The 17,550-nt window shown below is 37.7% G+C and overlaps 1 protein-coding gene across 1 annotated transcript in view; it reads left to right on the top strand.

Annotated features, from left to right (window-relative positions):
• The window catches only part of CDKL5 (cyclin dependent kinase like 5), an 83,091-nt gene that overhangs the window by 39,089 nt on the left and 26,452 nt on the right, over positions 1–17,550 (top strand). Inside the window, exons 6-9 of the mRNA XM_009648805.2 lie at positions 1,434–1,493; positions 6,915–7,005; positions 11,499–11,688; positions 16,024–16,104. Coding sequence (XP_009647100.1) covers positions 1,434–1,493; positions 6,915–7,005; positions 11,499–11,688; positions 16,024–16,104 — 422 coding nt within the window. The remainder of the gene's footprint in view (positions 1–1,433; positions 1,494–6,914; positions 7,006–11,498; positions 11,689–16,023; positions 16,105–17,550) is intronic.

Below are 17,550 nucleotides of genomic sequence, written 5' to 3'. Positions count from 1 at the left end.
GCTGATGAGGAGGGGCTGAGGGAACTGGGGTTGTTCAGGCTGGAGAAGAGGAGGCTGAGGGGAGACCTGATTGCGCTCTACAGCTGCCTGACAGGAGGCTGTAGTGAGGTGGGGGTCGGCCTCTTCTCCCTGGTAACAGGTGATAGGACAAGGGGAAATGGTCTGAAGTTGCACCAGGGCAGGTTTAGGTTAGACATTAGGAAAAATTTCTTCACAGAAAGGATTGTCAGACACTGGTATGGGCTGCCCAGGGAAGTAGTTGAGACCCCATCCCTGGAGGTATTTAAAAGCCAGGTAGACGAGGTGCTTAGGGCCACGGTTTAGTGGTGGAATTGACAGTGCTAGGGTTATGGTTAGACTTGATGATCTTAGGAGGTCTCTTCCAACCTAAACAATTCTATGATTCTATATCAACAGAAAAAAAAAATCTATAAATTTGTCTGGCTGGGTCTTAAGTCTTCTGTGTGACTTCAGATCATTTAAAAAGAAAATTCATCTGCTTATAAAGCTTGCTATCCACTGTCTTTCAAGTATGAATAAAGACTGTATCATATGCACAGCAAATTGAAACTGCAGTGCTAACATTGCCAAAGGAAAAGGAATTTTTTTAAACATTGCATGGCTCTCAGTCATTTCACTTTTGAATCTGATAATAGAACATTAGGAGAAAAGTAACCCAGAACTTAAAGCTTGGTCCCCTGTGTTTTACTTCTTAAGGTAGTTCCTCCTGGCTCCCATGCATTCAGCTCTGTATATGTACTTTCTCCCCTAAACTTCAAGCACTTACAGTACATATCTTGATGTGTGAATTTATCTATTTTTATGTATTTTATCCCAATTTAATAAAATTTTATTTTGTTTTGTGGCTTTGCTAGAGTAACATTTTTAATTAATGTTTCCAATAAATTAAAATTCTCATACAATACGCTATTTATATTTGAGACTGATCAAACATAAAGAAGGGTCTGAAAATATTTTGTAAAGTATAGTTTGGAAATCCGTATATGGATACCATGATATAGGAATAAAAAAAGGGCTTAAAACTAGAGGTCATCAAGAAGATCATCATAACTGAAAATGTTGAGCATAACACACAACATTTTATTGGTTAACTGGGTAATTAAATGTCAGTTCTTTTTATTATTTTGCAATATTCTGCATATTGGTTTGCTGCCCAAGAATATCTGTAAGCACATTTATCTTCCATATTTTGCTGGGAACCACTTTGAAAGACTTCAAAAGGCAGCAAATTAATTCTGCATGTTCACAAACTGAATTGCTGGAAGCTGTTTCAGCAGCTTTATTTATGCTTCATTTATAATTCCATTAATATATCTAAATATGCTATAATGAAATAATATTTGTGACAAAGTTCAGAATTAAAAAGAGACATTAACAGCATTATTTTTTTTTCTCTCACTCTGATACTCCAGATATCAAGCCAGAGAATCTCTTAATAAGCCACAACGATGTTCTGAAGTTGTGTGACTTTGGTAAGTTCAATAGATAGATACCTGCTTCTTACCTTTTTAAATAAAATCTCTTGCAGTGGAGTTTTGCCTTATTCTTGTAAGAGTTTTACAGCATGTACTGTTTAAACCCTTTTAGTGGTCAGAATTCATTACTTCATCAGATTTGTGGCTAGTAATTTAATTTGAAAGATCTTGGGCCTAATTTGCATACTCTGTAATACCTCTATTAACATGTCAATAGAAATGCTACATATATCTCTACCAATGTTTGGCAAACTTTTTACTAGCAGTGTTATTGGCACTCAGCTGAGAACAGCACAGATAAGCTCATTATCTGGTCTGATATTAAAAGAAAAGATAATTCTTCCTCGTAAAGACATAATAAACTTATACTTTTTACATCATTTTTGAACCACTGGCTTCCATGGACAGTTACGTGTGTAGTTATAGGTCAACTTTTATTGTCATGTTAATCGAGGAATGATGTGTCCACATATCATTAATGACTGAATGGCTGAAGGATAGAATTGTATGTGTAACGTTAACTTTAGTGTTTCCTGACCTATCAATAGCTGTTTAATGTTGGCTTTAAGGCTTTGAAGAATCAGCACCTAAGCACAAGGTGAATTTTGCCCATGTGAGTAATCCCCGGAAGACAACAGGGAGGCATGTACACTGTTCCAACAATCTGCATTTTTATTCTAAATGCTACATAAACATGAAATAAAATATTGTTCCCTCTAAAAAGCCTACAGTTTGGCTTGGTAAATAAAAAACAATTCCATAGTGCTACCCATGGGTACTTTTCAGTGAGAGCAGTTTGAAAGCTGTCATTTCAAACCTCTGCAATTTTGAATGAAAGGAAGAACTGCTAAAAAAATGATTGAAATTGCTTTTTAGGAACACAAAAAAGGCGTTTGTCACTTGCAGTGCTGCTTATTTCTTTTAATCCTAAAGGCATTTTTGCTTAAGCATTCAGAAACAATAACCTTTCTAGTGGGAAAGCCTTAGAAGATTTGGTGCATATGAGTTCTTTGAATTAAGGGGAATTTATTCTGCAGTGTAAGGAGCTGCACAGCTCTGACAGAACACCAGGGTACCCTTGCCCGGTGCTCTCCATGCCTTTGTCTTTTTGGTATCCACAGGCCTCCTGTTTCCACCACTGTGGCTGCCCGCCCCTGGAAGTTCTATGCCCTGGCTGCCCTGGCAGAGTTGGCCAGAGCTGGTGGGGCAGGATTTTTCCCTTTCCCAGCCCTCACCCTCCATTCTCGTTTGGTTTTTTTGGGGGGGAAGAGGTGTCCCCTCTGAAAGTAACATTCACCATTAGACTTGGCATATGCCATCAGCTTTATGTGTGTGAACTCATGTCAACATCCTTTGTGCAGCAGTATTACAGGAAAATAAAAAACCGAACAAATGGTATGATTGTGTTCTCAATGACGGTTTTCTCAGTAGGTATAGATGATGTGAATTCTGTCAGCAGTGATGTTCTGGTCTGTTGGCTTGCTCATGCTGTACACTCCAGCCACGTTCTCTTTCTGCTGTTGGAAAAGACATGCAATCACAGTGTACTCACAGTGCTCGGCACAACCTCAAGGAAGGCGAATTAAGTTATGGGAATTTCTGTGGTTCTTATTGTTCATGTAGGTTAGTTTGAATTTTGATCAATGTTTCAGTTTTAGTTGAATTTAAAATTCCAAGCAACTCTTATAATCTGGGATCAATTTTAATTTTTTAGCCTTATTGCTAATTAACATTATTGCTAGTAGCTTAAGCTGTAAAATTTTACTGTAAAATGTCTGTCAAAACGGTATTAGCCACAAGCGTTTCCCAAACATGTAGAGATGAGGATATAAGAATTTACCTTTTAACATGAGTTAACATATGCTGTCTGCCTACCTAACTTAAATCATGTTTTAGAATACAGGTACTTGTCACACACAGTGCTACATTCCTCATGTGGTAACAGATGCAAAGAAAAAGGTCTGTGCATCCATCCCAATGCAGATATTGAAGTAATTGGATGTTTCTGAATAGCCCAGTGGACAAAACAGTTTCAATAGAAAAGTTCATAAATTTTTAACAAGATAGTTCTTCACAGTCCTTGTGCCATTTGTTCTGTACATATCGTGCTAGATAAAAATGAGATTGAATGTGGTGCTTGCCTGGACACATGTTGTGTGGGTGTCATTTCTGCCAATTGGAGTGGAAAAAGAGAACAGTACAAAATGCCGATTACAGCAGATGCCTCTGACTGTTGGAAATAGTTAGGCCTTCTGACTAGTGTGTTTGCTGTTTCAACACCAGGGCTTCAAAATTACTTCATTTAGCAATCTCTTAATCTCTGTATGATGCATAAGCACAGAAATCGTGAAACGCAGGACTGGAAAAGACCTCAAGAAATTATCTAGTTCTACCACCTCCTCAAAGAAAGGATTAAGCATGTCTGTGTCATTCTTGGCAGGTGTTTGCTTAGCTTATTCTTAAAATTCTCAGTGGTGGAGGTTCCCTAGTGTTCCTAGGCACCTCTTTAAGTACTTACATGCCATTAATGTTAGAATGCTTTACTTTATGTCTAACTTAAATTTGTCCTATTTCTCTATAAGAAACTGGCAGTCGTCTTTTTTCCTCACACCTTTTTCCTTGACGTCTCTCTTACCCTGGTCTGTGTTGTTTAAAGTCCTTTCTTGAAATCTCTTATTTTGCTTGTTCTCCCTCCTTGCACCATGATGCATTTGCAAACTGTATTGCTTCCATAGATGCTGTCACCCCAGTTGCCTTCTGTCTTCATGTTCTCATCTATTCCTTCTCACTGTTTAGAGTTTGGTCTTATCTTTTCCCTAGTTACCTTCTCATATTTTTATATTAAAAAATTCTTCCCAGTACCTCAGCATAATTTGGAGGAAGGAACAATAAGCTAACTCCACCGCAACAACAACAACAAAAAGTTATGCCCTTAGAAAGGTATTATGCTTTCTTGAATTATTAATTCTGTCCATCATCTTTCGGCATGGTGTCATGGAGTCAGAGCAATAGTGAATCCATAGAATGGTTTCTTACATCACCCAACAATACTTGGATAACACTGAAGCCTGTGATGATAATTTTCCTTTCTGTCTTGCTACATCAAGTATGTGCTGCACCCAGTCTGTGAAGTTGGGGGCTGATTCTTTTTTCAGACTGTGTTAGCTGATGATGATCTCTTGACATGGTAGCTGCTGACTGTGACCAAGTTCCAGTGGACTGGCCTGGAGGGAGGAGGATGCATCCTTGACTTGTTGATTCTTCTAGTGCACGTGGGCTGGTGGGCTGCCAGCCCTGTGTGTTACAGTAGGATGTGTGTTTAGTTGTATCATGTGTCACCTTCCCCCCCCAATTTGTCCTGCTGTTCATTTTGGCTGTCCCTTTTCTTCCGTGTAGCTCCTGGTTGTCTTCCTTCTCTTCTTTAAACACATGAATGATTTTTTCACTGACAAGTTTAATCAGATGGGTCATGTAATTTGAAACTGAAACAGGGCTGCCTAAGCAGTTCTAAATATAGTACCATTTAGAAATTTACTCAAACCCAATATTACGTGTAATAAAAGATTCCTTTCCAGCTTTTCTCTAGCAGCATCAGCAATGTTCATTAGACTTTATGGGAACAGATCAGAATTATTATTATTATTTTGGGACAACGTTGAAATATCTGTTCCTCGTTGTATGTGTCTTTTAGTTTACTAACCCTTGAAGGTAGAAGTATCTTGCAAAAAGTAACACCTGTAACCTCTGTCAGTAACAAATTTATCATTGTTTTCTCAAATCACTAGTCTAATAATAAGCATCCAAATCTTTACTTCATCAGTGTTCCACAGGGGTGAGTGGGGCTGGGCTCCTTCAGATGAAGCTGTCAAATGAGATGCACTTCCAGAATACTAGTAAAACTTGTTCTGTTTTGTAAGAAAGCCCGATGTGAAGACTGTAGAAATCTACCTGGAGGTGTTACAAGTGCCTTTGAGGAGTTTTATGCCTAAGAGTCCCTACAAAAAAAAAAAAAAAAAAAAAAACAAATTTAAAATTACAGCCTTATAAGCATAGTCGTGTGGGAAAAGCAATTTTGGCAGCTTCTGCATAAGAGCTCAGATATAAAGAGGAATGACTATTGCATTTAAGTAGCACTTATTGATTCTTAAAATGAAATTATACCTTACATATCTGCAATACTTTGGAATTTTTATTCTTTCTTCATCATTTGTGTGATAATGGAAAGACTCATAGTGATTTCACTGAAATGAATTTTGGACCAAATTATAATGCCACATCCCAGTAAGAACACAATTTGAAAATGTTGCTTCTGCATTTCAGCACCAAACATTTGTCTCAGTTTGAGCTCTAGTGAGGAGCTTATGCACCTGGAGTCTTGCTGCTGAGACCTGTCTGTCCTGTCTCATTATTAATCATTTGTTTGAAAACAGTAAGACACTTGATACTTTTCTGAAAACAATGCCAGCATCTGCCCTAGAGTAATTCTACATGAAGAATCCAGTAACATCATTACTGTGGTGCTCATTTTATAAATGGAGGAGAATGGAAATAAAAATATAAATTATTCCCACATCTGGGTTTTCCAGTATATGAACTCTTCTCCCAGTCAGTGGTCCTACTTGTTATGCCTTAGGACAGAAGTTAAGTTTTGGTACAATTGCAAATAAGTACACTTTTTTTTTTTTTTTAATTCTTAACAAAATGATGTGGAGGAAGAATTTAATTTGGACTTGGTTTCTGATCCTAATTCACTAAGAGCTTTGTTACGAATGTGATGCTAAAGCATGTGGGAACGTGACACGTGGAGTGGGCTACATGCAGATATAAAGCAGTTTTGCTGATCTTTGGTAGACTCCTGCCTTCTGTGGTTTTGGGGAGATGACCCTGTTCCTTTCCAGGTCAGGGAGGGAGTGTCCTTAGATGAGAATAATACATAGTTTCTTGACCAGTTTAAAAAATTGAATGCAGTGAGACTGTAGTAGTTAGGAGCAATGACTGGAAGAGTCTACTCCCCATGCATGTGTTACATTTTGAACGTTATGCATCTTCTGCAAACAGCATCTCAGTGAAATTTAGTGGCAGTAGTTCAATAGCTTGCATGGCATACTGGCAGGTAAGTTTTATCAATCTGTTTTGATTACGGCAAAGCACCAAAAGTAATAGGAAAATCCCATAGACTTCTGAGGAGAGTACACAAGTAAAGTAGCCATTAAAGCAGACAGGCTGACTTTCACTGCCATGTCAATAAAAGCTTGCATTTCGGTAGACAAGCATTTCTTGGAGACATCATCCTGCACTAGGATTTGTAAACAATTTGCTTCTATATAAATAGGCGCAACCTCTTACTGCCAAAATCTGTGGTGATGCACATACTGTATTTAAAATAGGATATAATCTTTCACACTGGTTCTTTCACAGGCTTTGCTCGTAATCTCTCTGAAGGAAGCAATGCTAACTATACAGAATATGTGGCTACCAGATGGTACCGCTCCCCTGAACTCTTGCTTGGGTAAGTAAAGTTTGTAGAACTGCCATGATAAATCTTGACTGATTCTTTACATTTTTTTCAAGCACCTTTTGTAAGACTTACCCATGGAGAGCTGTGGTTGATTTAAAGATAAGATTTCAGGAAGCTTCCAGTAAGTCAGCATAAATCATTGACGTGTTGACCTGACATGTTGAGCTGAGCAGTGTTTAGCTGATTAAAATATGAAGCAGAATTATAACAGATGGGCCTCAGATTCATGACCCCCTTCCCTCCTCCCCTTCTCCCCATTCCCTTTAGAAGAGGTTTCCGTGGTGGTCGGGTCGCCTGAAGTGTTCCATTCAGCCTTGCGGTAGACATCATGTAGCAATGGCAGTGCAGCTTTCACCACACTACACTCCTAGTGCTCTTCATCCTTTGGGTCAAAACTAGGATGTGGTTTTTGTTCCCAGTTACCCTTTACCAGCACTGCTGAAGTGGCTCAGAAGGATGATGCTAGCTTTTACTTGTCAGGAAGAATTTGTTGAAGGAGGCTGCATGAATCATTTTAATAAAGCACTGAGAAGTTAATGTTGCATTGCCTGTGAAAGCAGTAGTTACATGAGTAGCCTAAACTGGACAATTTAGTTTTACTCTTTTATTAATCTGTAAAATGAGCGTTTTACTACCTCACAAGGTTAAACAGATTTTCAGATACTATATGAACAAATTCACAGGACCCAAAAAGGCAAAGGAAGAGACAAAAATAACTGGAGATCTACTATATGTGATCTTCCCATTACTATCAAGTTTAACAGTGCATTATTCCAAACTGCGTGATCACTCTCATAGAATACAATTCCAGTATATATAGCATATATATATGTATATATACATATTCTACAAATAAGGAATTCTTAGCCACAGGATGAATCAAAAAAAAGTGCAGGTCACTCGTAAGATTCTTTAAGGAAAATGTTTAATGCTGCTGAGAAACAAGCCTTTTATGGAAGCTTTGATTAACACTGACCTAGACATTTCCTGAATAGATAAAGGATTAGGTAATAATTATTCTGTCAATAAAGTCATCCCAGTATTCCCAGAGCTGTGCTAATCTTAATCAAATTGGTAGGCAATTGCACTGCTATATGCAGAATAGTGTGTTAAAGTTGCCATTAAAAACCTCAACGCTCAGTTTTTCATATTTTGGAGAAAACAGATATTACTAAGCTTCCAGCAAAGTGTGTATGTGTGCATATAAGTATAAAAAAAGACTTGGAGAGAAAGCATCAATTGTGGCCGTCTTAGTTATGCAACATTTTACTCTGTCTGTAGCAGTAATGAGGATTTAGGAGGAAAAATATGAAAAGCTTGACAGACATAGTATTAATCTGACCTGCAGTTTTCAAAACTGTTTCAGGAAAAAGGAAATTTAGCAGGAATCATATTTGTTTGTAATTGACTAAATTTGTTTGATTAGCTTGTAGAGAAAGGAGGGGGTATGTGTATTAAATGCATATGAGTTCAACTTTGCTGGGGTATGTTTTTAATGCCAAGTTTTTCTGGCACAGTCATGTCTGTTTCTTGGCAATCCTGTTCTATTTCCCAGGCACTCATCTTACCCGTTCCCCCTTCCCCTGCATTTACCTAATCTAATATTCAAAAATCTTCCCAGGATTATTAAATTTATACATTTTACTAAATACAGTTTTACTTTTTCAATCTTTAAAATGTGTCCCAGAGAGGTTTCTGTTTTGTGATAAACTTCAAGGCTTACATTTTATGAGAGGAAAGAAATTGCTGCCTAATTACTCAAAGAACATCCAAAATCTACTCACTTTGGAGAGCCTCAGGTAACTGCTAGTGGAGTACTCTATACCCTTTGACAAAATACTGCTAAAAGCTAGTCGATTTTAACACACACCAAATTACTAGATGAAAACAGATTTTGGAGAATCTAATTTGTGCACAAATAGAGTATAGTACTTCTGATTTGCAATCTCTCTGTCCTGTAGAAGTGATTTCATCACTCTTGCATTGTTTGTCTGTTACGATCTGACAAGACTGATGCTGACAGTCAGCAGAACAGGAGTCTTGAGCGTGCCTTTTCAAACAAAAAAAAGTTGCAGTTCACTCTGCCATTGCCATAAGAAATGGGCATTTTCTAATTTGTTTCTGTTTGAGTACAGACTAAATAGTGGAAACTTCTTGAACTGCTATATTATATATCGGCTTCTTTTATTCTTGTGAGCCAGGAAAGGTAATAGTCCCTGCCTGAAAGGAGTTTTGGCCCATTCCTCAGTTGTAATCCTAGCTCGTTCTCCGAGGCCCCAGCCTACAGCAACCTTTTCTCCATTTCACTTTTCAGTGGAGAAACCTGCTGATTAAAGGGGTTGCAAATAAAGATGTGCTTGTTTTTCTGTCGTAATAAAAAAGTAGTTTTTTTAGTTGCACTCTCACAAACTGTTTTGCTTGCAGAGCCTCAGTTTTCCAGTACAGGCACAAAATATCTTAAGAGCAAATCTTTGGCTTTGAAATCTGTTCTTGTCTGTGTTGCCTTTTGCAGTGTGGAGAAAAACTAGCCCTTCCTTGGCACTCAGACCTGACCTAATGGCTGGGTTGGACTAGCAGCATCACAGAAAGAACAAACATTGAGTCTCTCAGCACATCCACAAGTAGTCACTATGCAAGATTAGTAAGGGAATTATGACCCCAAGGAGCTATTGTAGTACTTCAGGAGTTTTGGCATGCTCTGCTCTGCCACTGGTGGTTCCTTGTCAGCAGGCTATTCCAATAGGGCAAACTTTGATTTTGTGATGATTGTTTGAAAGGACTGCAGTGTCTCCCAGCAGATTCTGAAAGGCAAGCAGTTCTTGAAATTTTGGTGTCCTACTTCAGCTTTCCTAGCTACAGTAGACTTCTGCACTAGACATCTCGGTGGGCCTTAGGCTATTGTCCAGCTAGAAACACTTTCTCACCTTCACCTTACTAAGTCATCACAAGGGTTGCAGGGTCCTCTGGTCAAGTGCCCTCCCCATAAATTGAAGTAACTAATCATGAGTAATCAATGGGAAAAAGTCAGCTTTTTTTTTCTTTAGTCTGAGGATGTTCGCTCTCTAAACATCTTTAATTGTCAGCATAAGGAAGGAGCAAAGGGAACAGATTCAGCATAGGATTTGTCACCTGCAACTCCTGATGCTGCCTTATTCCAGAAATAGGCAAGCCAGCTGTGACTTATAAATCTCTTGAAACAGCGGTTGAGTTGTTAGATTGCAAGTTTCAAAAAGAAGAGACTCGGTGAAAATGTGTTTTCAGTTCCGGTCTTTATTCTTTTTATATGCTTTTACTTTGATATGAGAAGAATTCTCCAGTCTTTCTGCTCAAAACCTAAACATCCAAAAGAGATTCTTGGAATAAGTTGGAGGCTACAAAAATTTTTTACAAATTCAACAAGCAAGAACTTGGGCATACAGAGAGTTGCTTCAGTCTATAGTAGGAACAATGAAAAGCCAAAAGTATGTAATGCCTTAGCTGTTCCACAATTGAGGTAGGGGACTAAACAAGCTGGCCAAGGAACAGAACCTTAGAGTGAAAATCAGAAACTGTCCAAAAAGATTCTGTATTTCTTCAGTGTTTGTGCCTTTAGATTGAATGTTGCAGTAGTCTACCACTCGCTCCTCTTGATAGAAACTTCCATTCTCTGTATTCCAATTTTCTGTTCTGCATGTCTTCTAAACCATCCTCAAGCCTGTAGTCTCTCCTGACAAGAGCACCCACATTGCCTGTTCTTCCATCGAATACACTTGTATGTAGTCTCACGAAAAGCTGGTATAGCCCTTGTCGGTGTAACACTCACACCGTTTAGTTTTGTTTCTAAATGATTCCAACCACCTTTTCATTGCCAACCTAGCTCCTTTCATCATTAGCAGTTTAAAATACCAGGTGCCATCCAGAATTGCTCCCTGAAACCCCACCTGTGGCTTTGTTCCAAAATAGGAATTACTTATTTTGTGATGCTTTCATTGCTTCCTCGCCTGTGTTTCTTAAGGAATAGTTTTCAGGGGTGTTCTGTTTTCTAATTAAAATTCCACTGCATGAATGCTGAAACAAAGATTTTTTTAGAATATCTGTTCTCCCAGTAGCCAGACCCAGTATGCCTCTCCACCTGTTAAGCACAATGGAAAAGGAAATGCAATGCAGAAATAGGGCACAGTCATTAACCCCTGGAGAAAAGGGAAGTTAGTGCTAGTTTAACTTGGAATGGTAACTGCTTTGCTGTCAAAAAGATTACTCTTATATGTAAGATTTTTCACAAAGGTAACCAGATCCCTGGGGGTTATTGAGAATCCCTCTCCTGCCTTTTCAAGCAGTGATACATCAGGCAACCCAGGGCAGAAGCAGAGGGCTTAGTATTTGGGGTAGTTTCTTTAATATCAAAGTTTATTTTTCTGTGTTGTAAGGAAGCGGGCCATGGGAGGTATGGCCAATAAATTGAAATGGTGTCAGTGGGTGAAAAATATTGTATGTTCACTTTACAGAGCCCCTTACGGAAAGGCTGTGGATATGTGGTCTGTAGGCTGTATCCTGGGAGAGCTGAGTGACGGGCAGCCCTTGTTCCCTGGTGAGAGTGAGATTGACCAGCTCTTTACCATTCAGAAGGTGCTAGGCCCACTGCCAGCCGAGCAGATGAAGCTCTTCTACAGCAACCCACGCTTCCATGGCTTGCGGGTAAGAGAAGGCTTTGTTCTTTTTTTTTTTATTTTTTTTTATTTACTCACACAGTATTTACACTATTGTCATTGTAACTGTGAAGGTTCTTTTGCTTTACATTTTACGTTATCTATTGCATGTGTTTCTGTGTAAGTATAGGATACTTAGATTATACGGCATTCATAATTCAAAGTCAAATTCTGATCACACCAGTACTGAGTGGTATAAATATGTTTGGTATACTGTTAAAAGCTGATGAGAATTTTTCTTTCATTTCTTTGACTTTTTTGGCATGCAAGTTAGCATTTATAACCCAACTTAGCATTACACTGGTGGTTTGCACTGTGAAGTTTAGTGGCATAGCTCTGTCAGTTTGGGGTATGAAAAATTCATGCCTGCTGTCTTCAGGCTACTATGCTGGAAAAATCTGGGCCATAGATGCCACTATCATGGCAGAAGAGCTTTTTGCCTTTTGCCTTATATTCCTGGGGAGCTGATATAAGCCATGTGAGTAAAAGAGCTCTTCCTACCAACCGCATTGTTCCCCTTTCAGGGATTTGCCAATACCATGTAATGACAGAGACTCTAGTGTGGAGAAAGCTGCTCAAGTTGGGATGTGCAATACGGCAAAATCCCAGAAGCAATATATAAGTAGTAGTTCTGTTATCTTAAGCAGTACCTGGCCAGTGACTGTACTCATGTTGTCTTGTAATTCAGTTTTGGTTGTCATTTTTCATTAATGAATGTTGCTTAGAAGGGTGAATTTATGATCTTGATAAAATGGTCTGAAATGGTTAGTGTAAAATCCTATAAAGAGACATACCAAGGCTTTAGGAGACCTGATCTGTGCTAAAGACTCAAGATTTGAGTTTTACTTTATAAAACATAAAACTTAGAGAATGAGAAGGGGAAAGAGGGGGGGACCTAGTTGTCTTAAAACATATTAAAGGTTGCCATAGCTGAAGATGATAAGAAAAGAAATAGTTGGCTTAAGGTGTAAAGCTAATTATTTTAGCTACAAGGATAGCTAATTCCTAAGAGGTTTTGTTAAAGTTTGTAGACCCTCTGTCAGTGGAGGGTTTAAAAAAATATTAGACAAGCATTTCTTGCAAGGTCCTGTCTGGTTTTGATCCTGTTTAGAACAGTGGGCTGGATGGGATTTTCTATTTAAAAAAATTTACACCTCTTATCAGGAAAGCAATGCTTTAAAAGTTGCAAGGAAGATAAATTACTGCCTCTGCAACATTATTTTACAGCAGCTCTAGCTGTGCAATGTAATCTTACTTGGATAAATGCTCTGTAGTGTCTTAGGATGAAAATGAAGTATCTTTATGTTGTAGCTTTAAAATACAGTAATTCAAGAAGACAGCGTGGACCTAATGTGATTAGCACAGGGGTAAGAGTTATGCATTTGTTCCCATCCTGGATCGATGGTTTATTACTTGGCCTCAGACATGTTGCTGTCTTCTTAGCCCCACCTGCAAAGTCAGAATACTAATGATGATGACAGTGACATATGCCTTCTATCAGAGAGTAGTTTTTGCATACTGAAGTGTGAGTAACGGCTTAAAAATGAAGAATACTACAAAAAATGTTGTTTTGGAATGTGATATTCGCTAGCTATTTCACGGAAAAAAAATATTCCGTGCTATAAGGCAACCTTGAAAGTACATTTTTCTGAATGTAGCATAGTGCTTAATAGTGGAAGATTTTCTGTTGCATAGCGGATAGAAGGTATGCTGTGATCATGCAAGTTATTATTTACAAGCTGGATCTGGTGCTGAGTGTTCACAAGATAGAAACTAGCCCATGATGTGGCATTGTTTATCCACATGTTTAGGCTTTGTGAATTTCTACATTACCATAACTGTGAGTACTACCATGTTGTACACAGGATTTTTTTCTTCCTGCTCATTTCTTTTATGCATATATACATATATACACACACACATAGTTTTCCTCGCTGCTGAGGTTTAGGGGGAGTATTTAGTGATCTCTTTTCAGTCCTTTTGAGGAAGAAAACATCCATGGTATGTTGAAGGCTCAAGGAAATAAAATAATATGGGATCAGAAAGTACCAATAGGCTCAAGCCTTTATGGAAAATGTGGATGGTAATATAGGGCTACAAATACTATTCTACAAATAAGTTATAAATAAGCTGGAGAATCTGAAAATCACAGTGAGTAGCCATCTCGTATTACTGCTTTGCATGGCTTCAGCACATTTTCGTGTTTCCCTGACCATTCCAGATGTAAAATCTTCTTTATGGTGGTCATTCTATATGAAGATAAGAATATTTTGCCATTTGGTTCATGTTAAGAGTGGAAGTAGCATGAAAGCCTTGTTTCACCTAAGTTACTATCTAAGATCAACATAGCAGACTTGGACTTAAAAAAATTCTCAATCATTAGTAAACCACTTCAAAGGAAAGCAAAGTAAAAAGAAAAATACAGACATTATTTAGGAACAAACAGATTCAAATGAATGTTCTTTAATTTTCCTTCAAAGCTCACATAATGTAATTTATTAAAAGTAATGTCAGTACAAACAATGGGCAGCAATTCATAGTGGTCTAACACATACACATACAATGCACATGCAATGCATTGTGCTTCCAAATAAAATGCGGTTTTGGAAATGGGTGTTTTTATTGGGTTGCTCTTTAAAGCATAGGTTTGAAGCTTGTGTTTAATCTGAGGAAGGTGAACATATACATATAAGCACCTAACGGTAACAGTCCCTATATGTGAGAGCTGAAAAATGCACAAGTGAAAGTAAAGGAATAAAAGTCTTTAAGACTTCCTGATCATTGACATTTTAGACCAAACGTAGTTCTCATGTTTTTATACTGTAGAAAATTTCCATATAAAATGTTTGTTTATCTTCATGTTAGTTGATTTTTTTTGTTGCCGTTATCTGTCTTAATCACTGACTTGAATTTTGTTGTTTTCTTGTATTTTTAGTGGTTTTTAACTGTAATTCAGTATTGTACATGGGTATATTTTATATATGACTTGAGCCCATTTGGACATATAGTGATGGCTTTTATGTACCAGTAGACAAGACAATGCTTCCTCTTGTCAGTATTCTTGCTTTGATGCATTAGTTTAAGAGGACTCTTTAGATAATACATAGGATGTGGGTGGGATCAAGCCAGGCTGCAGCTGAAACACTTGCATAGTATTAAGCAAATTCCACAACTCTGGGGACTGCTAACAGAGTGTCTCGATCTCAGCTGTGTAGTTTTGGATAAACTGATTAATGCCAATAGGCTGGCTGATTGTTGGTTTGGTTTTTAAAAGAGGCTTCTCTGGTATTCAAATGTGTAATTTTCTCTAAAATCAGCATAAGCTGGATCCGTGAGGGGTTTTTATGCCTCTGTTGGAAATCCAGCCTTAATTTCTAGTTCTGAAAACACTGGCATATATGTTTAGTTTTCAAATTTGAATTCACCTCACTGAGATCAGTTTATCTATTTGTTTGCTGTTAGTTCAACCTGTGCCGCAGTCTGGAAATGGATCTCTGTTGTCTCTTTTCAAATCATAGTTGACGTTACATTATAGCAATGAAATATTGAGCAACTTTTCTTTCATTTGATAAAAAGAAAGTATTCTGCCTTCATTTTATTTGACTCTTGCTTGTTTACAAAGCAAGTAAAAAAACCCGATTCTGTGCTTTATTTTTTCTTTCTTCAAATCATCCCTGCCTGTCCTGTTCTTCTTTCCAGACAGGGCTAGTTTCAAATGTCGCCTTCATCGGGTTTTGTCCAGGCTGTAGCTGACAAGAGATACCCTCCAGCAATGTGCACTACTTCTCGTGGTGTTGCCAGTTCTTACTGCAGCGTGCCCACAGGAGTAGTCCTGAACCTTAAACTTTGGGGTTTTCATGTTTTTCACTAAAAACATTTTGGCATCGTCTGTTAATCTTTGGTATTTAATTAGGACTGTATATGCACTCTCAAATTCTTTCAAGGCTATTTTTAATCCTTTTTTAAAATATATATTACTTAAGTTATTTCTGAATCTATTTTAAACCTCCCACCTCTTGTCAATCATAATGCCACAAACACATTTCTAAATCTAAGTGGATTATTTCTCATTTGAGAGAGGTTCCTTGACTGCCCTACTAATCAAGAATGCTTTCTTTGGTTGACTAGATGCATATCATACATTAGCAATTATTTGTTTCTTGATAATGTTTTGAAATGTTTCATAAACCACTAACTTTTCAGTGCATATGGTATGCATTAATTGCATGCCTTTATTCACTGTGTAGTTTCTATTTTTGAAACATTGTATTCATGTATACCTTGTTTACATTCTCAGTATATTTATGCTGTATTATTTTTACAGTTTCCAGCAGTCAATCATCCACAGTCTTTAGAGAGAAGATACTTGGGAATTTTAAGTGGTGTATTGCTTGATCTTATGAAGGTAGGAAAATGTATTTTATTTTCTGTCTTTAATACATAGTGAAAGATGTGAGTGACTTTATCTTTTTTTCTTAATATAATACAACTTAAAAGTACTTGTGAACTTCCTTTTGAGATATTTTGATATCACCATTGTTTGTAGCAAGGCTTGATATTTCCTAGGAATTGGGAAAATACCTCTTGCAAAAGCTAGGAGAGTCTGTTCAAATTTGACTGATTTGATAAACAATACATAGTCCAGAGAAAAGAATCACCATCATTTGCAGCAATATGCATTCACACTGATGTACATTCAGATGCACAGGTCACCTTAGTAATGCTGGCGTATGAGCTCTCAAACAGTAATAAATTTAGGTAAATCTGCAGAGTATTAAGCTAACTTGAATTGTTGTTCATTTGTTGTTGGATAAGCATGAGGATGTGGACAGTTGTCAAAGACAAAGTTGATGCACAGTATTTTTTTATTTTTTTTTTTTAACCTGGACACTTAATCTGCTTGCTATCGTTCACCTCTACACAGCATGTATGTTAAGTTACTCTTCAGTCCTCTTTTGGAATAAGTCAGCCAGTTACCTATGGCCAAACTAGGATATGGTCCTGAGTCTTACAGGGGATCAGGAGAAGCTGGCTCCCCTCAAAGTGGCCAAACACTGTAAAGCATTGTGCCATATTCCTGGGTATGCAACACATATTGTTGTCCTTATTACAGTACTATAAAAACATCACCTTGGTAAGCTACCATACAACACTCCCGTTATTTCACCCACAGTAAGCTGAAAAAAAAAGTCATAGTGTCAAAATTAGGTTTAGAATCACAGGGGTACCACCTAAGAATTAAAGGCGATCTGGGACAAATATGAAGCGTGGATATGGCTAATCAACTCTAAATGACTTTTGTGGTCCCAAGTCCATCTGTGACAGTTGTCTTGGAAACCAGAGGTCATCCGCTTTGGGGTGTACTTGGGTGTTTACTTGCTTTTAGCAGTATTGATGTAGCCAGCAGAAATCCAAATTTGCTCTACTCTTTTTTTTTTTTTTTTTTTTTTTTTAGCACAACCAGTTCAAATCACTTTCATTTAATCTACCTGCCTTATGAAGAGAGTCACTATAGCTTTTTGTCTTGGTTTCATGGAGTCCACAAAATTAGGTACCTCGGTGCATATAATTGTTTGGTTTTGGTATTATACATTCTACTCTATTTTCTAATTCACAGAAACTTTTCTGGCATCATAGTTAGCTGTAGTAGCATACATTGCAGAACAGCAATTTCAAGATCATTCTTCAGACCATTGTTACATGTGCTGGGGCAGGTTTTATTTTCATTTTATCCTAATTTTTATGTTATGTCTCAAAGTCTTTTGGGTTCTTTTGGTGTGATTTAAAAGTTGTAAAATGAAGCACTTGAATTTTTGGGAAACAGAGGTTTTCAGATAATCCCATTCCACTT

The sequence above is a fragment of the Egretta garzetta genome, unplaced genomic scaffold, assembly GCF_000687185.1.
Source record: "Egretta garzetta isolate BGI_Z169 unplaced genomic scaffold, ASM68718v1 scaffold111, whole genome shotgun sequence".
NCBI lineage: Eukaryota > Metazoa > Chordata > Aves > Pelecaniformes > Ardeidae > Egretta > Egretta garzetta.
The sequence above is the reverse complement of the archived record's forward strand: the minus strand, read 5'-3'. Positions and strand labels throughout refer to the sequence as shown.